Raw genomic sequence first — 26,236 nt, 5'->3', positions numbered from 1 at the left:
CCCACTGAGTCCCGATAGGGACTCGAATATTTGATGACACCCTCTAAACCGCCGCACCAGGGCAGGGACTGATAAAATCATAAAATTTTCATTTCGCTCAATTAGGCTTAAAATTAACGTAAACATATTATCTTTCATCTTAGATTCTAAAAGGTCTGAAAAAGGATTTGTTTTTCTGTAAAAAAAATCAATTAAAAATGGTCAAAAATGCACTTTTTTTTAAACTTTGGACGCTTGCAGCACTAAAAATTTTACAAATGATCGACACATATTATATGTTTTTGGAAAGCGCATCTCGGCACCTTTCAACCTGCATATTGACTATATTAATTGGATGATTTTGACACGAAATATTGACTAAAAACTACAAAAAGTGCTCAAAAACGAGTTTTTTGAGAAAATCACAAAATTGCTTCTTTGAATAAAAAAATGAATATTGTTTTCGTGTTCAGCGATCCAAAATTAGTCTAAAAAGTACTTTTTCTTGAAGTTTCATTTTTCTTGTAAACTAGTGTTATTACGGCGTCATCATAAAACTTTCCAACATTGCTTCAATAAATTTTGAAAGACTCTGATGCTGTCTAGCATATTATGCTAAGAGTTAAGGAGCAAACGTAAAAGTGGCCTTGTTATTGACGGAAGAAAGTAAACACAGAGAGGCTCTCATTTCGATATGCCCTTTTCACATTTTTATCCAGAATTGATAGCTGGTAGTTTGATGGGCTCTAGCAGACGCACCAATTTGATTTCGAGCAAATCCTTTCTTGAGCTTTTTTTTCTTATCTTAATGATCCGAAATATGCAAAAAAATGTGTTTTATTATGCGTTGTGAGATCCCCCTAAGAGAAGTTTAAATTAAATAATCAGAAAAGGTTATGGGGCTATAATTTGGGCTATATCTAGGGACTAAAGAAAAATATTTTAAGAGCTCCGGTTTATTAAAAAGAAAGAAAAATATTAAAAATCAACCTAAAATTCACCAAGGGGCTGATAAAAACGGGTCTTTATTGTATCTATTGGGGTGATAACTATTTGCCCGGAATCAAATTCTTTGATATTTTCGATTGCTCATTTTTCTCGTGCACTGCACGAGCCCGCTAACTATATCAGCACTATACATGCAAATATTATTCCTTTCCGATGATTCGTCATGGCAGTAGCCTGACAAAAGGCTCGAAGCTGATATTTCTAGAGAAAATTTTCAATAGGACGTAAGTAACAATGAGAGATTCTCTTTGAGGTTTTTCTCTTCTGTTCATTACTCGGCCATTTCAACATTTACTACTCTACTCTTTGCATAATATTGTAGTAAAAACCGTCGGCTTTCGATATGTACTGGAAAATTAGTACAAAGTGTTGTACAGACGTCGTAATAAACGAAAGAGAAAGTAAACAAAGAGAAGCTCTCAATGTTACTTACGTCCTATTGAAAATTTTCTCTAGATTTCTCGTTATCTTTTGTTTATGCGCGTTCGAATACTTTGACTAACTTTAACTTTTTATTACTTTTTGTTTATAGAAATACATGGATGAATGCTTTAATGTAATCTTTTGTTTTGTTTTGAATATATCACGCTTCAAATATATCACGCTAAAATACAGACCGACCGTGATATAATCGAAACATTACTGTATTATTCCGTTGATTCGTCATCGCAGCAGCCTGACAAAAGGCCCCAAGCTGATATTTCTCGTTATCTTTTGTTTATGCGCGTTCGAATTAGAAATCGCCGAACCATAAACACAGAAAAACAATCGAGATCAGGCAAACAAAACGGTTCAGGCTCCAACCAGACAGCAGTCTCTCTGTACCATATAGCAGCTTCAGCAGTATTCATCTGTATCGGAGCCAATATCAATAATAACAAGAATTCTGCTAGCATCCGCCAAACACATGATCCCCCCTCCCCAGCCCAACATCGACGCCGACACCAACAATAACGACGCACAACTACGACGCTGATGACGCTAGTCGAGGCTCTCTTTGATTTGGTTCCTCTCATATTCACCAGTGTTGCCAAGTGAAAATCTGTTTTCCATTTGTGATAGTTCAAATATAAAAAAATATCTATAACAGTACAATAATGAATAACCAAGATGATCGCAAAAAATTTCGAATTGTTAGAAAATCTCGATAAATATACAATTAGGGCTCAAAAGCCAACTGTCAAAGTTCACTTTGAGGGGAAATTCCGGACGAACCGTTATTCACCCAGCACACAGCCGTTGATAGTAAACAAAAGAGAAAAGTTTTCTCTTTCGTTGACTGCTGTGCACCGTACTTGGGTGATGGCGGTTTCTCCAGAATTTTCCCTCAACGTGAATTTTGACTTTTGAGCCCTAATCATATATTTGTCGAGAGGTGAAAAATGAAATGTCACAGTCCAAAAATCGCTAATTTATCAACAAACACCAGTGACTATGGCAACCATGCTCTCTACCTGTAGCTCATCGGCGATCGTCTTGACGCTGGGGCTGGCTTCTAGACCAGCTGAGTTGAATGGTTCAGTTCAGTTCGCGTTTGCCAATCGTACGAAATGGATGTGATTTTAAGTGCAAGTGTTGTGTCGTCTCCGCCGCCCGGTAAAGTGATATCGCTGTCTGGCAGTGCCCTTTCGGCACCGCCTCCACCGTCTCGGTCACTGCGTGTGCGCACATCCAGCCAAAGTGGAAAATTTAACGAAGCCAGCGTGCTAAGCGAGATCCAGCTCTGCCCCAGTGTAATGTCCGAGGATACCAAAAAGATGCTTCCTCCGACAACGGAAACCATCCAAACGAAGCCATTCCCGATCCGAGGTGAGTCCATCCATGTGTTCATCCTGAGTCCCCGCCACTCTGCGAATCACTTTGCATACTCGCTCCGCAACGGACTGCATACCGGGGGGAAGGCGGGAGGAAAAACGGCAGCCGAGTTGCATCGTACGATATTTCCACGCCTCGTTCACCCACCATCGCCACCCTCTGAAATTGCAAGCTTACCGGCGCTGGCGCTGCAATCAGTCTAGAATCTAGATTGCAATTAAAAGAAATTAAAAACTATCAGGCGAACTAGCGACCTGTTCGGTCTCTTTCCCTGAAGAGAGGGCGATGGCGGGGAAGGGTAGTAAACATCTCGTAGTCATTTGCTTCTTCGTTCCGAACCCGCGATTGCCACAATCGTAAGTAATAGGTTACGTGGCGGAAATCACGTTCGGCGACATGCGGGAAATTGATCTCCATCGCGACATGCATCTGCTCTGATGTCGAAGGCTGGGAATTGGATCGAACTGTGGCGCGGTTTGACGTGCGGTGCATCGATTCGGTGCAAGTGAAACCAATGCCCGTCGAAAGGGAATGCCATATGTGCATGGACATATCTAGTGGTTATCGTAGATGGTCATGGGAAAAGTGGCGGGCTTGGCATTGAATCTGCCAGTGCAAAAAAAATAGAACAAAGTTTCTAGTTTCTGTAGATGTGGTGGTAATAGTGACGGTGAGATACGAGTGTGGTGGTTTTGTGATCCCGCAGGAATGTTGGAAAATTGTTTGTTTTGCTCGTAATTCCGATTTCAACATTTTAGTTTATTATTCACATTGTGGATAGCGCGCAAGTTATTTTCTGTTGCACGTTGTGCCAATTAAAATAATAATGCGAATAATGCAAGTTGGCGCAAAGCATACCGTGTCGATTCAAATTTTGGCATGTGAGGAAATAGTTTGGCAAACATGAAATCAAATTAAAGTATAAACAACATGTTTCGTAGTGTCAAATAAGCAGACTCCATGCAAAACGTGCTTCAATTTTATTGCAGTGCGGTCAATTGTATTGCAGAGCAAGTTGAGTGCGACGAAAAATATTCTAGGTAGGCTATGGAGTGAAGATCCGATTTTGTCATCTTATTGAGTTCGAATACAATTGATGTTCATAAAATATTATTTCAAGATTTTTATTTATTCAAAAGGTCCTAAGTGACATTGAACTCGAACTGAGAAAAACGAGGCTGAAATTTCATGGACCTAAAACAAATCCCTATTAGAGAACAAATATGTGTTTTGATGGAACAATAATGCCAATATAGTCTAAGGACTATGCTCTTTAGGTAAATAATACTAAAACATGAAATGTCTAGTGCTAATGTAGTTTTTAAGCGCTTTAGAATGATGCGTCCTTTTGAAAATTATAGGACCTTTCACATAGGTCTTTTTTCGGGTCCAAGAATCATACGACGCTGCACATAAGGCTTTTTCAGCAAAGGTAGCTGGTACGACGAATATTGAATTTCTTCAAAGTTTTCGATAAAATGAGCACGGGAATACGAATATTCTTCATTACTATGGTAAATAGTTGCATTGGATTTAACAGAAGTCTTGCAGAAAAAAATGCGGGAAACTTTAGTTTATATTAACAAACCATTGGCTGGAAGTGGTTAAAACCAACGAATGGAATGTTACTTTAGAATAACTAAGCTTTCCAATTATCATTTAATTTATTATACTTTTTTTTAAATTCAACTTCGAAAATAAGTCGCATGAACAGAAGAAAATATTTTCTTTTATTTTGATGCTTAGGACGTTTTTACTAGGTACCTATTAAAAACCTGTTTTAATCCACCTAGCGGTGCAATTGTGCCTTTCTCAATCATGAACACGAGAATGTTTGCGTTGTTTATATTCATTAAAAGTTTTCAAATGCAAATATTACATTTTATTATTATACATGACATGACAAATATACAAGAAAAGAAACATTATTCGAGTTCTAAAATTTTGTAAAAGAAAAAACAGCGATGGTAATATTGAACTGAAAAAGGTGTAAAATCGGCAAAGTCCCAAAAAGTGGATCTTTATAAAAAAAAAATCGTGATAACATAAAATCTCGACGTTTCATGCATTTTGAAGATGTTTGGCATCAAAAATACGAATTCGATTACTGAAATTTCATTGGGTCCCCCCTTTGAAAAAAAAATTGAGTTCCGGCTTATATGGAAATTTCATATGTGACCGGACGATTTACTCTATATTTCCGGACCCATACAAGCGATCCGTACGAAATTTTATAGACATCTGTGGGGATATTATAGCTATCATTTGGGACTAAATTTGTGAAAATCGGCCCAACCATTTCCGGGAAACTGATGTGAGTTCGCAAATTTTGAAAGATGGCCGCTTTTCCCGGGCACTTCCGGAACCGTCTATGGTGGTCAATGAAGTCAACGAAAGTTTGGTTGACCGTCGGTGACCTAGAACAACAAATTTAAGTTGTTTGAGAGACATTTTAGCGAAATTTTTACCTTTTTCCGGAGTATCGGTTTGAATCACAATGTGATCGCACGCCACAACCCGTAACTCCAGAACCGGAAGTCGGATCGGGATGAAATTTAATAGCCATTTACGGCGCAACACCTTTCATTTGAGACTAAGTTTGGTTGAATCGGTCTAGCAATCTCCGAGAAACCGATGTGACTGTTATTCTGAATTTGGATACTTCCGCCGGGGCTTCCAGAACCGATGATGGTGGCCAAAGAGACTTTGAATGGATGTTAGTGACCTAATACTACTAATCAAAGCAATTGTGGTCATATTTTGGAAAAAAAATTCACCTTTATACATTCACTGCAGAATTTATTAAAATCGACATTTTCTGCGTGTTCGTACTCAACACCCTGTAATTCCGGAACAGGTAGTCGGATCCATCAGAAATTCAATAGCAGCCTATGGGAACGTTGTATCTTTCATTTGAGACTAAGTTTGTCAAAATCGGTTCAGCCATCTCTGAGAAAAATGAGTGACATTTTTGATCACATACACACACAGACGCACATACACACATACATACACACGCACAGACATTTGCCGAACTCGACGAACTGAATCGAATGGTATATGTCACTCGGCCCTTCGGGCCTCCGTTAAAAAGTCGGTTGTCAGAGCAATTGCAATACCTTTCTATTGAGAAAGGCAAAACATAGAATGAAATGAATCTTGCGTCGTTTTTGCATGGCGCCTATGAACAGTTGCAGAGGGCTTTGAAAGATTTCACGTATATGTCCTTTCAATTTAAAAGGTCTCAAGCGCAAAATTTCAAAATACGATCATGAAAACTTTGCGATTCTTTATATAATGCTTGTTATTTTGATAAGTACTGGGTATAATGAGTCCTGGTTTTCGGTATTCGTTAGCTATGTTGTAAGCACATGCTGTGCTGCAAATAACTCAATTTGTTTACATTTGTCACTAAGGACCATTTGAATCAGCGCTCTTGATTTAGTTTTTATTGCATTGCTTTAACTGGTTTTAGCTGCATAAAATAGTGAAAAATATTTTTTTATTGGAATTGGTGCTATCATCGATTGTTATGCTTTAATCAGGCCAGGATTTTGTTTCAGGAGTGGCTTAAAAATTATTGCCGAAATTTTTTAATTGTGATGACTTGAGATAGTCATTGGAAACTGAATTAAAATGAAAAGTTCTTAGTTATAACAGTTCCAAAACTAAGACAAACACTAAAAATCATAAAAATATGTTATATGGTACAGGAAAGGCTATATCAGATTCATTCGTAACCCAACTTTGTACCGGGAAACAAGTGCTTTTTGTTCTCTCCGGTGTGGTTTAGTTTTTTCGGTGGTACGAAGGTGCTTGCTGTGGCAGAGGCTGCAGTAAAGCATTACTAATAAACAGTCCCGCGAGTGATAATTGTTACCTGCGATATCAGTTAAAGTAGTGCAGTGAAGTGCGTTACTAAACATTTTTCTTGCCTGAAAGACGGCTTTGTTTAGACGAGCTATATCAGCTCTAATGTGTGAAGGTCACGCGGGTGACGAATAAAACAAACGAAGGATCAATTCACCTACCAGCTCGTCAGGAACCAACTGGTGAAGTGTTTCGTTTTTTTACTTTTCTTATCGATTTTTTTCTTTTTATTGCTTTTGATTTTTTATTTTGATTTAAGTTAAACAGTGCGGTCGAGCGTGTTGCTCCCGCAACAAAATGGAACAAATAGAAGGATCACCCTCCGAAGAGGAATATTATGAAGAAGAAGAACGTATATCTGATACTGAGACAGATAATGTTATGGTCGATCCACTTCCCCCACTTTCCCCCAATGTCTCACAGCCCCCCCGAGTCAAGGTTTACCAGGATGGATCCGCTGGTCCTTGGGTGGTATACTTTCGGCCCAAAAATAAACCGTTAAACAGCATAACTGTTGCACGGGAGCTGACAAAACGTTACTCGGCCGTAACCGAGATTAAAAAGGTTCAGTCAGACAAACTGCGCGTAGTCGTTACTGACTTGAAACAGGCCAATGATATCGTTAGAAATAGCCTCTTTACGCTGGAGTATCGCGTCTACATCCCTTCTCGTGATGTGGAGATCGACGGTGTGGTAAGTGATGCGGGTCTAACTGTCGATGATCTGATGAATGATGGGGCTGGCCGCTTTAAGGACCCTAACCTTCAATCAGTTAAGATTTTGGAGTGCAAGCAATTGCACTCAAAGTCCATCGAAGATGGTAATTACTATCCATCAGACTCGTTTCGCGTAACCTTCGCCGGATCTGCACTTCCGAGCTACGTTGAAGTGGGAGGAGCTCGTCTACCTGTACGCCTGTTTGTACCGCGGGTCATGAATTGTTCCAATTGCAAGCAGCTAGGTCACACGGCCACCTACTGTAGCAACAAGCAACGGTGCGGTAAATGTGGGGAACGCCATGCGGATGATACTTGCAGTAGCCCTGCTGAGAAGTGTGTTTACTGTGGGGAGAATCCGCATGCACTTTTGACATGCCCAACGTACAAACTTCGCGCGGATAAACTGAAGCGATCCGCCAAAGATCGCTCCAGACGCTCTTACGCAGAAATGCTTAAAAGAGCTGTTCCACTTATCTCCGAAAACCCATTCGCTCTCTTGCCAACTGACGATAACGCCTCTAACGACCCTTGCGAGGGGCATTCTTTGGCTCCGCTTGGAAACTCTAGGAAAAGACCTAATCAAAACTCACCTGAACTTCCTCGTAAGGGTCCTAGGTTGTCCCAAACAAGGGTACAAAATAAAAATAATTCATCAACTGGAAGGGCTGGTACAAATCCGAAGATAATACCTCCTGGTTTTGGGAAATTGAGATACAACCAGGAGTTCCCAGCACTCCCCGGGGCACCAAAAATCCCAAGTGCTCCAATTTTACAGTCAGAAACTCAACCTAAAACGGGATTCCTTAAATTTTCTGACATTGTGGACTGGATATTCACAGCTTTCAACATTACCGATCCTATGAAAAGCTTGCTGGTTGCTATTCTACCAACAGTAAGAACATTTTTAAAACAGTTGACTGAACAATGGCCCCTCCTTACAGCGATCGTATCCTTCGATGGCTAACTTATTAGACGGAATCAGGGATCTGATCACTGTTTTACAGTGGAACTGCAGAAGTATTATCCCCAAAATTGATTCATTAAAACACTTGCTAAATTACAATCATTGTGATGCATTTTCCCTATGTGAAACATGGCTAACTTCTAATATAAACCTCAACTTCCACGATTTTAACATTATCCGCTTGGATCGAGAAGACTCATATGGGGGGGGGTACTTTTAGGGATCAAAAAGTGCTACTCCTTCAATCGAATCAACCTCCCTTCGACGCCAGGCATTGAAGTTGTCGCTTGTCAAACAACAATCAAAGGCAAAGATCTTTGCATTGCTTCTATTTACATTCCTCCTAGGGCCATGATGGGATATCGAAGATTCTCCAACGTGATTGAACACCTTCCCTCGCCCCGCCTGCTTCTTGGAGACTTTAACTCTCACGGTACGGGGTGGGGCTGTCTATACGACGATAATCGATCTTCGACAATTCAAGACCTTTGTGACAACTTCAATATGACAATTCTGAACACAGGGGAAATGACACGAATTCCTAGACCACCTGCGCAAGCAAGTGCACTGGACATATCTTTATGCTCGACATCACTACGGTTAGATTGCAAGTGGAAGGTAATATCTGATCCCCACGGTAGTGACCACTTACCAATTGTAATTGCAATCACCACTGGTTCAAGACCATCGACACCAATCAATGTTCCCTATGACCTCACACGAAACATTGATTGGAAGAGCTACGCTGCTGAGATATCCAAAACTATCGATTCAACACAGATACTTCCCCCGGAGGAAGAATATAAGTTTTTGTCCAACTCGATTCTCGATAGCGCGATTCAAACTCAGACGAAACGAGTACCCGACGTGAACACCCAAAAACGTTCTCCCAACCCGTGGTGGGACAAAGAGTGCTCAGACGTGTACGCGGAGAAAGCTGCCGCGTATAAAACTTTCCGGAACGACGGGTTAGTTGCTAGTTATCGAGTGTACGCGATATTAGAAAAGCGAATGAAAAATTTAATGAAAGCTAAGAAACGCAGTTACTGGCGCCGGTTTGTCGACGGGTTAACAAGAGAAACATCGATGAGCACTCTTTGGGGCACGGCCCGACGTATGCGAAACCGAAACAGTACTAACGAGAGCGTGGAATATTCAAACCGTTGGATATTCGATTTCGCCAAGAAGGTTTGTCCGGATTCCGCCCCGGCACAGAAAATCTACCGCGCCGCGTCGCCTTACAATACCGCGAACGAAACACCGTTTACGATGGTGGAGTTCTCACTTGCTCTCTTATCATGTAACAATAAAGCCCCGGGGCCAGATAGAATTAAATTCAACTTATTGAAGAATCTGCCAGACTCTGCCAAAAGACGCTTGTTGAATTTATTTAATAGGTTTCTTGAGGGTAACATTGTCCCACATGACTGGAGACAGGTGAGGGTCATCGCCATCCAAAAACCAGGAAAACCAGCCTCCGACCACAATTCGTATCGTCCGATCGCAATGCTGTCCTGTATCCGGAAGTTGTTCGAGAAAATGATCCTGTTTCGGCTCGACAATTGGGTCGAAACAAATGGCTTACTGTCAGATACACAATTTGGCTTCCGCAAAGGCAAAGGGACGAACGATTGCCTTGCGTTGCTCTCAACAGAAATTCAAATGGCATATGCTAACAAAGAGCAGATGGCATCAGTATTCTTGGATATTAAGGGGGCTTTCGATTCAGTTTCGATCAACATTCTTTATGAGAAGTTGCACCAGCATGGTCTTTCGCCAATTTTAAATAACTTTTTGCTAAACCTGTTGTCTGAAAAACAAATGCATTTCTCGCATGGCGATTTATCGACATCACGATTTAGCTACATGGGCCTTCCCCAGGGCTCATGTCTAAGCCCTCTCCTCTACAATTTTTACGTGAACGACATTGACGAATGTCTTGTCAATTCCTGCACGCTAAGGCAGCTTGCAGATGACGGTGTGGTCTCTATTACAGGTCCTAAAGCCGTCGACTTGCAAGGACCACTGCAAGATACCTTGGACAATTTGTCTGCATGGGCTCTCCAACTGGGTATCGAGTTCTCCACGGAGAAAACTGAGCTAGTCGTATTTTCTAGAAAGCGTGAACCAGCGCAACTACAGCTTCAATTAATGGATCAAACTATTGCTCAGGCTTCAACATTCAAATATCTCGGGGTATGGTTCGACTCTAAAGGTACCTGGGGATGTCACATTAGGTATCTGAAACAGAAGTGCCAACAAAGGATCAACTTTTTCCGTACAATAACTGGAACATGGTGGGGTGCCCATCCAGGAGACCTAATCAGGTTGTACCAAACAACGATATTATCAGTGTTGGAGTACGGATGTTTCTGCTTTCGCTCCGCTGCGAACATACACTTCATCAAACTGGAGCGAATCCAGTATCGTTGCTTGCGTATTGCCTTGGGTTGCATGCACTCGACCCATACGATGAGTCTCGAAGTGCTGGCGGGCGTTCTTCCGCTGAAAAATCGATTCTGGGACCTCTCATATCGATTGCTCATTCGATGCGATATTCTGAACCCATTGGTGATTGCAAATTGCGAAAGGCTTGTCGAGCTTAATTCTCAGACCCGATTCATGTCCTTGTACTTCGATTACATGGCACAGAACATCAATTCATCTACATATAACGTCAACCGTGCTCATCTCTTAGATACTTCTGATCCAACTGTATTTTTCGATACATCCATGAAGGAAGAGATTTGTGGAATTCCGGATCATATTCGCCCACAAGTGGTCCCAAATATTTTCTATAACAAATACCATCAAGTCGACTGCGCCAAAATGTTCTACACTGACGGATCAATTCTCGACGGGTCCACAGGCTTCGGTATCTTCAACGAAAATCTTGCTGCCTCATTCAAACTCAATGATCCTGCTTCAATTTACGTCGCAGAATTAGCTGCCATTCAGTATACTCTCGGGATCATTGACACCCTGCCCTCAGACCATTACTTCATCGTTTCGGATAGTCTCAGCTCCATTGAGGCCATCCGTGCGGCGAAGCCTGGAAAGCACTCACCGTATTTCCTGGGGAAAATACGGGAATATCTGAGTGCTTTATCTGAAAAATCTTACCAGATTACCTTGGTTTGGGTCCCGTCACATTGTTCTATTGCGGGCAATGAGAAGGCGGACTCTTTAGCCAAGGTGGGCGCATTAGAAGGCGACACTTACGAAAGACCAATTTGCTTCAACGAATTTTTCAGTATCTCTCGTCAGAGGACGCTCGATAGTTGGCAAACCTCATGGAGCAATGGGCATCTGGGACGGTGGCTACATTCCATTATCCCGAAGGTATCAACGAATGCTTGGTTTAAGGGGTTGGATGTGAACCGGGACTTTATTCGTACGATGTCAAGGATCATGTCCAACCATTACTCGTTTGACGCGCATCTCCGTCGTATAGGGCTTGCTGAAAATAATCATTGTGTTTGTGAGAACGGCTATCACGACATCGAGCATGTTGTTTGGCTGTGCGCAGAGTACTGTGTTGCCAGGTCCCAACTAATAGATTCCCTTCGGGCCCGAGGTAGATCACCCTATGTGCCAGTCCGGGACGTCCTGGCAAGCCGTGACCACCCCTATATTTTTCTTATCTATATCTTTTTGAAAACCATTGATGTCCAAGTTTAATACATTTTACCCTCTCTCATTCACAGTAGAATCTCACCAACCTATCCCTGTATCTACAATATGGCATTGCTTCACGAGTCTTCGGTGCACACTCTTCTTGATAACCGTCTATCCAGAACATCATGACATACCGCACATGCAGATGATATAGAGTGCCAATAATTATCCGAAATATCGACCCTCCCCTCGCCCCTGCGATTACAGGCTGGAAACTACAACACTACAACAAAGTGTGCATATCCGCCACAATGATCAATCAGCAAACGACGATGTCAATTACACAATATGTATCCCACTTCCTACCTTTGTCCTTTACTTACATAAGAGGGGAGCAAGCCGCCCCTAAATACGGCTTTCCCTTCCCCCACTAACATGTGACATGTAATATAAAAAAAAATGAATTATCGGCCTCGTTAAGCTACAGCATTTGGGCCTAAATAAACGTATTTTAAGATAAAAAAAAAAGGAAAGGCTATAGTGCATCGGTGAATTGAATTTGTGTATTATTATTAATTTATCAGTTAGAAATTTCTCTAGTTACAAAAATGAATATTCAAGAGTTCAATGTATTAAGGGATGCTTGAAAATGCAACATATTTTGACCACATGATTATAAGGTGTAGAAGACGCAAATTTTTTTTTTTTTCGTTAAGAATTAATATATTGTCTTCGAATTAATAAATTTGAATGAGTAGACAAATATCTGAAAAGCCCGTCTCACGAAATTTTGCACGCATTTGCTAATCAAATCGTGTTCCGCCGTGATGGAGGACGAAACCAACATCAAGGTTATCTCCGACGAATTTCGCGCCAACTCGAACAAATGTTGGCAGCACCCTCTCAGATTTTAATGAAACTTTCTGTACATGAAGACTTTGTTACAAAAAGCCACTTTGCATACTTTGGTTTTCCAAAAAGGATCTAGACTGTCTTTTAAAAAGGGTCAAACTTTTTTCACCATTTTTTTTTCAAATGGCTATAGCCTGAAGGAGTGATTTTCACAACATAGGTCAAATTTTTTAATAAAAATATTGAAAAAATTCTTCACCGACTCCTACACTGAAAAAAAACGATCCTAAAAATTTAAAGTCGATATACTAAAAACACTATCTTTGATTTGAGCGAAATTCGTTTCTAGCTACCGTCAAACTGAAAAAACTGCACACATAAAAAGCCCATAGGCTCTCTCGGTCTCCTCGATGCATTACTACCGAGGCGTAATGCAATGACCATCTTAAAACAATTGTCTGTCAGAGGTTTTTAGCACTGATGCATGCAATATGTTTGCAATACCGTCAAACCCCTCAACCTAGGGGAATACAAGGTAGGCCTTCTTTAAAACAAAAAAAAATGAGAATAACTCAAGAACTGTTCGATATATCAAATTATTCGGTTCAAAAAAATTATGTATTTCATAATGGTAACAATTTTGTGGAACTGAAATGTTGAAAAATCTTTTTTTTGAGAGTTGTCCTACTGGAGTTGTAGAGCTAGGTTCTCGGAAGGGTTTCCCGTCAGAATCACACACTACAATTGCAGACGAGACAGGCAATGTCGCCCACTAAAACACTGCTTAAGGCTAATTGCAGCGAGCCGTGATTCTGAATGTGATATTCATTGTACGGTTCAGATACGTGCGGGCGTAGAGATTTTACGATCGCGTGTATCATCGCTCGAGCATTTGTACGCTAAAGTGTCTAATTGCGTGTGCGTTTGTATGTTACGTGTGCTAACGTGTATGTAACTTTGCGTGTATAAATTCGATTTTATAACCGAGTGCCTTTCGCATATTCGCGTGTGTTCTTAGATGATCGTGCGCGAACCGTGAATCTGATACTTAATTTTCTATGTACGGTTTAGATGCTAGTAGAAAGTAAGATCTTCCATATCACTGAAGTTCCCGGTCATGTCGCCATGGAACGTGTTGTCCAGTAGATATAAGAGCTTTCTTTTTTTAATTGGTTTAAGGGGTTTTATACAAAGTTGTGGCGAAAAAGTGAGCTAAGTTCGTGATTTTTTTAAAGCGTTTTATGCAATTTTTTTTTGAAAAAGCGAAAGACAGCTCGTTGGTAGTGCTATCGAAGTTCGAAAAAACAAGTTGAATTAAAAAAAAATATTGAAGGAGCTATGGCCCATCCCCGGTTTGCGGTGAACGCTCTCCAAGCCGAACCGCTCAACTGAAATCAAAAAAGTAAAAAGATTATTGAAGAAAAATGTATTGTGGTGTACTTGAACGGATCAGTTTCCCAATAAAAAATTTTTTCCTTCAAAAAAAACATGTTAACCAAAAAATTTAGTTTTGTGGTGTTCAAACTTTTAAAAAAGAACTCATGGCAAAGAATCAAAATTTTTTGGATGAAAAAGGAACCGTTCAAGTACACGAGAATGTACATACAAACAATTCAAATTTTTTTTATGAAAATCGGATGAATAGTTTTCTCGATATCACGTTCACCGCAACGGTACTTTTCAAACAACTTAGTTCCGAGATAATCGCGTTTAAACTGATGTGTTAACTTCATACGCGGAAGAACCAGCGCGCTGCGAACGGCTCTAGCTCTGAAATCTAGTGCTCCGATCTGGATGAAATTTCGCACAGATATTTTCAACGGTATTTCAGAATATGCAATAATTTTTTTTCGATTTTTTGAGTTCCAACTTTGTATATAACCCCTTAACCCTTTCATGCCCAACTTTTTTCTAGTGCATGTAGGGTTTTAAAACTATTTTTTCTTTAAAACGGTGGGGTCAAGAAACTCCAAAAACCATTTTTCATAAAGGAGGTACTTTCCTTGCAGTGCTAGAAGCTGCTCAATTTTTACCTTTTAATGCTCACTGCAATTCTCCTAGAATATTTACAATAGTCCAACTGCGTGGAAAACGTAGCCAAAAATAGACCAAATTGATAAGTTTTATTAGTTTTCACTAATATTGCAATATAAAGAAGTTATATGAAAAATTCATTTTCCGTCGTCAACGTAAACGGTCCCTGGCAGCACTGCTCCATCGGAGTTCAATCAGACTAATTGCAATAACTTCATTTCTAGAGCTGATCCGTGTAACCGTTAATACTCAAATGAACGCCAATAGTCACATTTATTAGCCTTACTTGTTTTTGTGAGCAAATCTTGCCCCAACCAAAAGTTATAGCTGTTAAAAAACGTTGTTGTCCACAAACAACATGGGCATGAATGGGTTAATTGAAATCATGGACCTAGTCTGCTGATACCAAAGATAGAAACTTCCGGAGGTGACCGATTCATGATCGTGCGAGCGCGGAAGTTGTTAGGTTCACCCTTGAGATCGCGTTTGAAAATTTATAAGCCCTGACACGTTCACCTGATCACCAGGATGTTATCATGTTTGAGAGATCGCGCGTGTAGATGCCGTGGATGGTCGCGAAGGGCTCAAGCATTTGTACTTTAACGGGTTTGTCACGTGATCCTTCCTCAGAACAAAATAGGAAAATAATGAAGTAATAATGGAATATTTGTTTAATTACATAAACTGTTTTCAATGGGATTTTTGATTAATAAAAATATACTTAGTTGCTAAATTAGACAATATCTTCTCACAAACTGAGTTTTATTGGATTGAGATGATTATGACTTTCATTGGTTTAGTTTCCGATAAAAATACACTGAAAAGGGTTCAGTTTGGACAAGGAAAAGTTTTTTTCAAATAACTATTTTTCCTTGAAAGTGCCCAATTTGAATTTTTGACATAGATGGGGCACATAATTACCTATCTTGGAACAAAATTTCATCCAAATCAAAAATGAGGTTTTCTAGTAAATCGACTTTAAATTTTTAAAATCGATTTTTTCTGTATAGGAGTCGATGAAGTATTTTTTCAATATTTTTACTAAAAAATTTGACTAATTTTGTGAAAATGACTCCTACAGCATTTTTTTGTAGGATTTGTCATTTTTAGGCTACAGCCATTAAAAAATGGTAAAAAAAGTTTGACCCTTTTCAAAGTATAAAAAGTGGCTTTTGTGACAAAATCTTCATGTGCAAAAAGTTTTACTAAAATTTGAGAGAGTGCTGCCAACTCTGAATACGATTTGGCGCGAAATTCGTCCTCCATGGATAGGAATATATCAGTGTGAAATTTGCGTTAAATCTCCTGATCAGGCGGGCGATTTGTAGATGCGGAAAAAAGTTTTCACTCTTATTTGCATGATCAGGCGTCTTGCTACTATTACTAGTTCTGTGATTTCATCCGAAGTTTGCGTAATTCTCTGTTTAACAGTACCGCATTATGTTTTGTACTGCAGGGTCAGTTAGGAAGAAATAGATCGGCTCATCGACATTCTCACCACATAAGCACACTTTGAATTACCGGGAAGCAGTTCCTACACGTGCCCTTCGGAATGGATTCAATCTCCTCCAAATATAACATGAATCTGCAAGTAAGCTGTGTTCGATCTTGTAGCTTGTAACATTGATTTTCTCATCGTCCATATATAGGAGGACCTTAATTATAGCAACGATGTGCTTTAAGTTAGTCAATATGATTGGTTTCGTCTGGTTGGTTGGTTGAGTGCTATGAGCGCTGAATGCCTGACATGGTAGAGCTCGATAAAGGCGGCTTCCGAAAGTCTAACCCTTCATTTACACCTCCAGGAAATGTTCCACATTTTGAATGCTCGGTCCCATGCGAGTAATCAATAATTTTATAATCACCGTGTCTGGCCTGAGCACCATTTCTTGCTTCTGCTACTCACTCATCTCAACAGATTACTACTGCAAGAATTATAGTAACAGTTTCTTTTGTTTTCAGGAAAGGCACACAATATAAAAGTAACTAATTTTTGTTGTTCGCTTCGCGCTGGCTCGAGCGAAAGCATAAAGCACACCGAATTTCGTGACCGTTGTCTTTGGTAGTTGGAAATAGCCTTCTTCAACTTTTTCTCACTAATTTGATCCAACAAATTTTGTTGAAAGTCGTCGAAAAACACGTTTAAAAAAAAATATTTTGAAAACTTTTAGCTGTCAAAAAACGAATCCAATCGAGCATTGCCTATCCTTATAACATTGGACGTGTTGCATACAATGCTGGGGCATACATTGCCAAAAATACTGTTTTTCTCTCCGCAGTTCCCTTACTAGAGTTTTTCTAGTTTAGATAATTTTAATTTAGAATAAGAAAACTACCTATCAATACTCGGCAGTGGCAACAATTTTCGAAAAACTGACAGCGATAAAAATACACTGCAAACAATACACTCTAAACTACTTCTACCCAAATTTTCAAGAGTAAATACCCAATGGGTCATTTTCTACAGCGTTTTTTCCGTTAGGTTTGTAAAGCTTAGACTTGTAGTTACTTGATTGGTCGTTGATTAGTTTTTGAGTTATCGTGTTCGCCAATTTGAAAAACGCGGTTTCGAGAAAAATGCTATTAAAGGCGCAAATTAATTTTTTTTCGAATTTTGTGAAAATTGTCTCACAGCTTTACCGTTACCGTTACGTTACCGCGATAATTTTGAGACGTTTTTCACAATGTTGTTTTGAAACAACATTCCACATTTAAGGATTAAAGAGTGTCCCACGTCAAATTGCATCACGGAAACGCTGTAGAAAATGACCCATTGGGTATTTACTCTTGAAAATTTGGGTAGAAGTAGTTTAGAGTGTATTGTTTGCAGTGTATTTTTATCGCTGTCAGTTTTTCGAAAATTGTTGCCACTGCCGAGTATTGATAGGTAGTTTTCTTATTCTAAATTAAAATTATCTAAACTAGAAAAACTCTAGTAAGAGAACTGCGGAGAGAAAAACAGCATTTTTGGCAACGTATGCCCCAGCATTGTATGCAACACGTCCAATGTTATAAGGATAGGCAATGTTCGATTGGATTCGTTTTTTGACAGCTAAACGCGAATCCAATCGATCCAAAATGGAGTCTCCGCAGTTCTCTTTCTAGAGTTTTTCTAATCTAAACCAGTGATTCTCAACCTGGGGTCCGCGGACCCCTAGGGGGCCGCGAAGTCATTACAATTCGTTTGAGCGCTTAGAGTTAGAAGTATTATTCGGACAAATGAATTTATTGCTATTAGTTTGATACGATTCCGGTGGAGCAGTGCCGCCAGGACAATTTTCAGTTATAGATGAAAAATCAAATTTTGATAAATCTTCGATATTGTGCAAAATAATTGAAAACTGATAAAAGCTATCAAATTAGACTGTTTCTGTTCTTTTTCATACATTTGGACTTTTTTTTTAAATATCATAGGAGAATTTTTTTGAGCAGTGGTCCAGAATGCACATTTAGCAGGAATTTTGAGATTTTACTAAAACGAAACAACTTAGCCTTATTAAGTATTTGTAGAAGTTTTCGTAGTTTGTGAGCCCCTTCTTTTGTTAAAACAACAGTTAGGGTGGTTCTAGTTTCATCAAGATCAAAAATTAACTTTTTAATCATTCCAGCTAGATCCAAACGACATTCAACGAAGTTGTAGAATGACAAATTTTGGAAAATTTTGCTGTATACATGTAAGCTCTATCTGTCATACTTTTTATTTTACAGCAAATCGAAGGTTAGGGTGTTTCTTAGTGTTTCTTTAAAAAAACTGTTTCATTCAAATAACTGTTGCGGTATTGATTTAAAACCGAATTATCCTTCAGACAATTTTAAGATTGTTTAAGGCGAATAATTTGTTTCATGGCACCACAAATCTAACTATTTTTGTTGCAAAGTTATCAGTATGTAATTTTTTTGCCAAAAATAGGGTTTTTGGTATAACAATATCACTCATTGGGACAAACAAAAGATAATTCTTTTTAACCATAACAAAGGTCATGATTTGATTTATAATTAAGCAAAAAATGGCAAAAACGATATTTTTTAAAATTTCATAACATTGATTTAAAAAAATCTATTTTTGATATATTAAGTGCATATATCTTTTGAATAATAGAAACTAGAGTTTTGGTGTGTCATAAGAAAATGTTCGTCTTCAAAAACTCAGAAAAACATCTGAAGGATAGGTTGAAAAAAAATGAAAACTGAAAAAGTTATATTAAAAATTTAGTTTTCCATGAATCGACCCTTTGTAATATGTTTAAATTACTTTCACGGTGGACAACGTAAAAAATATAGTTTCGTTTTCATGTATTGCATTTTATAATACTTTTCTATTATTTTAAATAGTAGGTGGAGTGGTTCTAATTTTTGAGATTAGAAAATTAACGTTTTATTGGTTCGAGATAGAATTTCGCTGTCTTCCAGAAAATCGAAGAACTTTGTCGAAGACACTGAAGCTCTATGTCGTGTACATTTTATTTTACAAGAAACTTCCATAAAATAAGGATGTTACTTAAAAAATGGTTTTCTTTGTATAACTTTTGCAGTTTTGATTTATCATTTAGATCACTTTAGACACACTTTCAGATATTTTGAAGGAGAACAATTTGTGTCAGTAAACCGAACCTCTAGCTTCTCTCTTTAGAAAGTTATATATACTTTTTACAGTATTTTTTGAGTAAATACTGCAAGACATAAATTATCGCATTTGCCATTTTTTGATGATCTATACTGCCCATGATCGCATATTTGTACCGTTTTCTATGGGATTTCCTATCATTATGGGACTGATTTGCGATCATGGGCAGTATACTACAATGCATGATAATTCATATGACAGCAAAGGTATTTAATGTTAAGTGTCCTAATCGAAGATTAGGGACTGAAAAAACGTCTTCACGCTCTGAGAGTCACTGTGCGAATGAATCGATACATTCTGCATATTTACTCATATTAGTGGACGTTTTGATACCTGAACATGGTAAAAAGTGCTTAAAATTTCGTTAGAAAAAATCTTTTCTGTTTGACATATAGTTCGATTATGTACTCGAATATCCGGAAGACGAGCCGTGTTGGAGGAGTGTGAATTAATATTCAATCCGAATTTCGAACGGTCAGCGGGGTTCATCATCCATAGCCCTGCTAATATCTCCATAAGCAGTGTAGATTTTTTTTACAAACTCAAGACGGTATCTACCCGTCGATTTTATGAATTAATTGATTGTCATCACGTAAAAGTCATATAAACGATTTTCCTACATCGTATCACCTTTAAACTTTGAACAATGCGCTCGAACCGTTCATTAGGTCAACGATCGTTCGACAAGGGGCTGATAACGGTTATTCTGCGTGTTTGACATCACGGAACAGCGTTTACGAAAGCGAAAGGAACCGATTGTGGTGTCTTATCAGTAAAGAGCATATTTCATTCTGCGATGGCGCGAATATACCGGTTGATTGTTTTAGAACATGGAGCTTGTATAGGCTTAGAGATAATACGCGATTTGTCTCTAAGTCGTGATGAGATGAGAAGATGACATTTCGCGATAAATTAACGTGGGAAGAAAATCCTCATCTACACTAATAGTTTATGAATATGATAAGAATATGATTGTACAACATTCTATCGAAAACTAAAAACTTAAAGTAATCCTGGACCATGAAGTAATCGTTTTGCCCGGGACAGCCATCGTATGATGCACCGCCGAGTTTTACTATTCCGCCGCGCCGACCACCAGATGACGCATGTGCAAAATTCAAAACAACCGATCGTAATACAGTTCTTCCTTATCACTCAGTGCTTACTAGTGGCTGTTGCCACTGGCGCTGATGGTGGTAGTCGATTATCGTCCCGGGTTACCAGACTGGCCTACTGAATATATTCAAAACTGGGTGTCTGCTTCGTGCGCTTGTCATCTTGGTCGTCGGTGTCGTGAACACGTCAGGCGAAGGTCAATACAACGGAAGCAAAACAAAATAATCCGAACGGTTATCAAAGTTTGATTCGATTATTGGTGGCGGTTGAAACTTTGGATTTCGACAAAGTACTGTTGAGCAGGGTTCAGTTGTTTCCTAAGCACGTCATAGTGTGGATAAGTGCTTTACGTTGCACGAGAATTTATTTCCCATGATTGATTATTCGAAAATTAGGTTAGAACACGCCATTTCTTACACTAGACTACCCCCTACGGAAACGCGTCGTTTTGGGAAACAAACATTTAATTGACATCTCATAACTTTTGGCTTATCGATCGCCCTCCAATTAAAGGGAAAACAACGCATTTTGAACCTGTTTCCCTGGTGTTAATCAATAATTCACACATTCATTACACATTGTTTAGCCTGTCTTCAATTTCTCAGACACACGCCGTTAATGATTCAACTTGACAGCGAGAGCGGCCGAGTGGAGGCAGGTTCTACTTGCGCAATACTACCCCGGCGCTACTGCTGCTGCTGTTGCTGTTGCCAGTTTGCCACCCGCATCGACCGCCTACTGCAACGCACATCATCGGCCAATGAATGAGACACGCCGCTTGACAAGTTCAAGGATGTCCCGCATTCCGCGTGCTGCGCTGAACATCCAATGGAGCACAGGAGGGAAGGGGTGGAATAGACAACATTTTCTTTCGATGGCATGTGGGTAATAAGGGGGCGGTTTTTTGAATAATGAATATGTTGGTAATTGTAATAACTTGAAAAGTATGCCATGAACGTATTAACTCGCGAGTGAAATGCGAGAGAGTAGTCCGTTTCGCACCTTTATCCCCTGTAGGAAAAGTTGGACTCTCTCTGGTTGAGTAAGAATTTCTGCAGTTGACAGGAAAGAAAAAAATTAAAGTCCAATGAGCAAAGTGCACTGGAGTACTCTTGTACTTGGAAGAGCAATGAGTTTTAAAATTCAACAAAGTTGTTGAGATCCCGTTGTAAAAAACCTATTGTATTTCAACCGTTTTCAATGTCATGCAGGTAATCAGTAGATACATAACAGTCCGGCTTGAACCTTCGATCCGGTCACAAATCTTGATAGTGCCTGGTTTCCGTAGAGTTTTTCAATAACAGTCTTTCTCAGGACTTCCTATATTTTTTCGAAAATCTGTCTTTCCCAAGACTACCTACATTTTCTACTCAATTAGACTTTTCAAGACAAAAACGTTTTTCAAGCATATTTCAGCCTGGAGAAATATTTTTCCAAAATATCCTCCCAGAAAGGCCTGTGCCAAATATTGAAAAGAAACGAAAAAGGGTAACTTCTTCACCCGAAAATCCAATTAATTGTAGCAACTCATTCGATATTTTATCTGAACATGTTAATCCGCTTCAAAATAGAATTACAACTTCTCTACCTATACAAGAACCTTCTATCTCCGTCACACCATTTTACAGAAGTGCGTCATCTTATGCTTTAGTGGCAGGTAACATGATTAACAGAACGATGACTACCACGCCTCCAATTTCGTTTTCACGCAACGCTTTGTTGCAGCCGATGTAGGTAGCAATACGTAAGAAAAATCGATTTTTTGACAGCAATCACTGTTTCAATTGATGACTGCAATGCTAAATTCTAACTTTAAATAATCATTTAAATTTATTGGAAAACAACCAAATGCTGGAATGCTCGTTCGTTAAACACGTGCGAACTTATAAACTTTTTTCGTTAACCACTTGGTTTAGTTATGCTGACATTTCTAAGACTTTCTTTACCAGAATATTGTGTTAGAAAGCTTGTAGCGTTGTAAACGTCATCTATCATTCACCGGATGGCCGGCTTCTGTCTGATTTCAGTTCAATGTGATAACACTACGGGATAGCCTACTTCTGTTTACCGTACCCGACTCGTATCAATTATCCCATGTACCACCCAAGTTGATCGATTGTCTTATTTGGTTCACAAGTGCACAGACATTATACACATGCTTGTCCCATGCTCTATAGCATTCTCTTAGATAAGAGAGAATTATGCGATGACCAGCACCGGTGTATCGATACGGATTCTTTATAGATGTATATCTCCTCCATCGCTGTTATCGCGTGTTATCAATTTCTCATCCGGTTATCCGGAACTTGGTACAGACAGAGTCATCACTAGGTTTTCGTGTTTTGTTTTCGTTGCCCCACCCAACGTTCATTAGTCGCTTTGGTGTTTGATTAGTATCCGTCGATATTGATAGTGAGTGCTTTTGAGTATTGTAGTTTATTTTAGTGGTTTAACCTTTCAATTACTTCACGAATCTATTAGAAGGAGGGTCTTGCAGCGTAATTACATTGGATTTGATTGACTTGATTAGTATTTGATAGGATTCCTAATACTGACGCCAAAAACATTTGTTTACCTAACTAAAACAACCAAGAAAACTGTAATTCTTCTAAAACAACCAAGAAAACTGTAAGGCTTCTATCTTTTCGGAGTATTGCTGCATTTTTTAAACATTTTTTGCACCTAATTTCTTTGACATGGTTTAATACGTTAGCCTGACAGAACCATGGGTATTTTCTATATTTACAGTCAGAGGTTTCTGCCTCACACGAAATATTGATTGGAAGAGCTACGCGTTCGCGATATCCTACAAAATCGAGTCCACTTAGCTTCCTCCGGAGGAAGAGTACGGGTTCCTGACTGGCTTGATTCTCGATACGGCGATTCAAGCTCAGACTAAACGCGTACCAAACGCGAACTCTCGCGGGCATCTTCCCAACCCATAGTGGGACAAAGAGTGCTCAGACGCGCACGCGGAGAAGGCCGCCGCGTATAAGACCTTCCGGGACGACGGGCTGCCAGCCAGCTATCGAAAGTACGCGATGGCGGAAACGCGCATGAAGAGTTTGATGAAAGCCAAAAAAACGTAGCTACTGGCGCCGAGAGAAACATCGATGAGCACTCTTTGGAGCGCGGCCAGGCGCTTACGAAACCGAAACAGTACTAACGAGAGTGTGGAATATTCAAACCGATGGATGTTCGATTTTACCAAGAAGGTTTGTCCGGATTTCGCCCCGGTACTGAAGATCTACCGCGTCGCGTCCCCTCACGATAACGCGAAACACCGTTTTCGATGGTGGAGCTCTCACTGGTTCTCTTGTCATATAACAATAAAGCCCCAGGGCCAGACAGAACCAAATTCAACTTGCTAAAGAATCTGCCAGACTCTGCAAAGAAACGTTGTTGAATTTATTTAAAAAGCTTCTTAAGGGTAACATTGTCCCTCATGACTGGAGGCAAGTGAAGGTCATCGCCATCCAAAAACCAGGAAAACCAGCCTCCGACCACAACTCGTATCGACCGATTGCAATGCTGTCCTGTATTCGGAAGTTGTTCGAGAAAATGATTTTATTTCACCTCGACAATTGGGTCAAAGCAAATGACTTACTGTCAGATACACAATTTGGCTTCCGCAAAGACAAAGGGAAAAACGATTGCGTTGTTTTCTACAGAAATCCAAATGGCTTATGCTAACAAAGAGCAGATGGCATCAGTCTTCTTGGATATTAAGGGGGCTTTTGACTCAGTTTCTATCAACATTCTGTCAGAGAAGCTACACCAGCATGGTCTTTCACTGATTTTAAATAGCTTTTTAAACCTGTTGTCTGTTCCTGTTCTTGCGGCTCACGATCATTTATCTACCTTTGGCGTAGACTAACAAACGTGTCACTCGATAACAGTCTTCCCCTTAACTTTAACGGTCATTTTTAATATATTTTTAGTTATATATAGATGGCGTCACTGGTATATTTTTAGCACACATTTATTCGATAACTTGTGCAGATGGTGTACACAGGAAAAATAATACTACTTTCGACGATGAATGTTTTTTGGCCGTGTTGCGACATTTCAAACTCAGTTGTCTTTTTCGGATTGGACTCGCCGAAATCAACATTCAGTTTCAATGCCTCCCTCACTCATTCACCTTCCAACTGACTGAAATTTCATGCAGAATAGAATGCTTAAATGCATCAGGGGAAATGTAATTCACCATACAAAGCATTCATTTGTTATTATGTGGACAGTTTGAAGGCAAGAGTTGGCAACTTTTACATTTTCGAACATAAGTGAATTGCGTAGTCTATATCTAATGCACTTTAGCTCGATAATCTCTCTCTCTCTCTCTCTCTCTCTCTCTCTCTCTCTCTCTCTTTCTCTCTATCTATCTATCTCTCTCTCTGAGCTAGCATAGAAATAAAAATGAAACGAACCAAACATTTCAATTATTTCAGCAAGCTCACGCGGGGATGCCAATTTTTCTAAGCTCTGGTCTTTTGTGATCTGAGTATGTGACAGAGGTTGACATTGACTCCTTTGGTTTTGGTCTCGATAAATTCAATCTGATCTAGTCACAAGCAAAATGTCAGCTAACTCCGTGTGCTACTTAATTCGTTATTCATATTTTCGCATAACACACTGTTTAAATGTTTTTTTTAATAAAATGTACCGCAAAATGTCATAATAATATGGGTAACTTTATAGCGACTGGTTTTATTATGGTTTATTCCTAGGGACATGATGATAAAATATTATTTCACAAGGATTTTTTTTCGAGAGTTGTCCAACTGGAGCTGTAGAGCTAAGTTCTCAGAAGGGCTTCCCGTCAGAATCACTCACTACGATTGCAGACGAGACAGGCAATGGCTCCCACTAAAACACTGCTTTAGGCCAATTGCAGCGGGCCGAGATTCTGAAAGTGATATTCATTGTACGGTTCAGATATGTCCGGCTTTAGAGACTTCGTGATCGCGTGTATCATCGCGAAAGGCTCGAGCGTTTGTACATTAACGTCTTCGAGCGCGTGTGCGTTTGTATGTCGTGTGTGCTAACGTGTATGTAACTTCGCATGTTTAAATTCTATTTTATAACCATGACCCTTTCACACATTCACGTGTATTCTTGTGATCGCGCGCGGACCGTGAAGCAGATACTTAATTTTCGGTGTACGATTCAGATGCTAGAAGAAAGTGAATTATTCCATATCACTAAAGCTCCCGGTCATATCGTGTTGTCTAGTGTATATAAGCTTTATTTTTTGATTGGTCCAACAGAATGTATGGACCTAAGTTGCTAGTACGGAGGGTAATGATTCCCGAATGTGATCGACAGTGATATCCCAGAACACGTTCTGTTCGCGTGCCTGTTCTTACCTGGCTCGCGAGCTGTGTTGTGTTGAAACGAGCTCGTGTGTCTGTTCTTATAAGAAGAGCGAGCCACATAAGCCGAGAACGTGTGCTCGTCACCTCACAAGCTCGTGTGCTTTACCGAGAACACGAGCTCGAAGTAAGAAGAACACGCTCGTGTTCGTCTTCTTGCTTCATCAAAAGCCGTGTGCTTCTTAGAACAGGCTCGTGTGCCGGCTCTGAGCTGCGAGCCGGCGGGTAATGGGGGATGTTTTATTTTCGTTTCGTTTTTAGC

The 26,236-nt window shown here is 39.6% G+C and overlaps 1 protein-coding gene across 5 annotated transcripts in view; it reads left to right on the top strand.

Moving 5' to 3' along the window:
* The first annotated feature begins 2,506 nt into the window (after nucleotides 1-2,506).
* Nucleotides 2,507-26,236, top strand: part of LOC131693670 (6-phosphofructo-2-kinase/fructose-2,6-bisphosphatase) — an 81,717-nt gene continuing 57,987 nt past the window's right edge. For 4 of the 5 annotated variants that reach the window (XM_058981706.1, XM_058981705.1, XM_058981704.1 and 1 more), the window contains exon 1: nucleotides 2,507-2,796. In XM_058981706.1, the coding sequence (XP_058837689.1) occupies nucleotides 2,538-2,796 (259 nt within the window). In that variant the 5' untranslated portion in view covers nucleotides 2,507-2,537. Of the gene's footprint in view, nucleotides 2,797-3,700; nucleotides 3,843-26,236 lie in introns of those variants that run through there. The other variant, XM_058981709.1, reaches the window with a different exon arrangement.

The sequence above is a fragment of the Topomyia yanbarensis genome, chromosome 3 (assembly GCF_030247195.1).
Source record: "Topomyia yanbarensis strain Yona2022 chromosome 3, ASM3024719v1, whole genome shotgun sequence".
Classification (NCBI taxonomy): Eukaryota; Metazoa; Arthropoda; class Insecta; order Diptera; family Culicidae; genus Topomyia; species Topomyia yanbarensis.
Note: the sequence above shows the minus strand (reverse complement) of the source record. Positions and strands in the feature narration are given on the sequence as shown.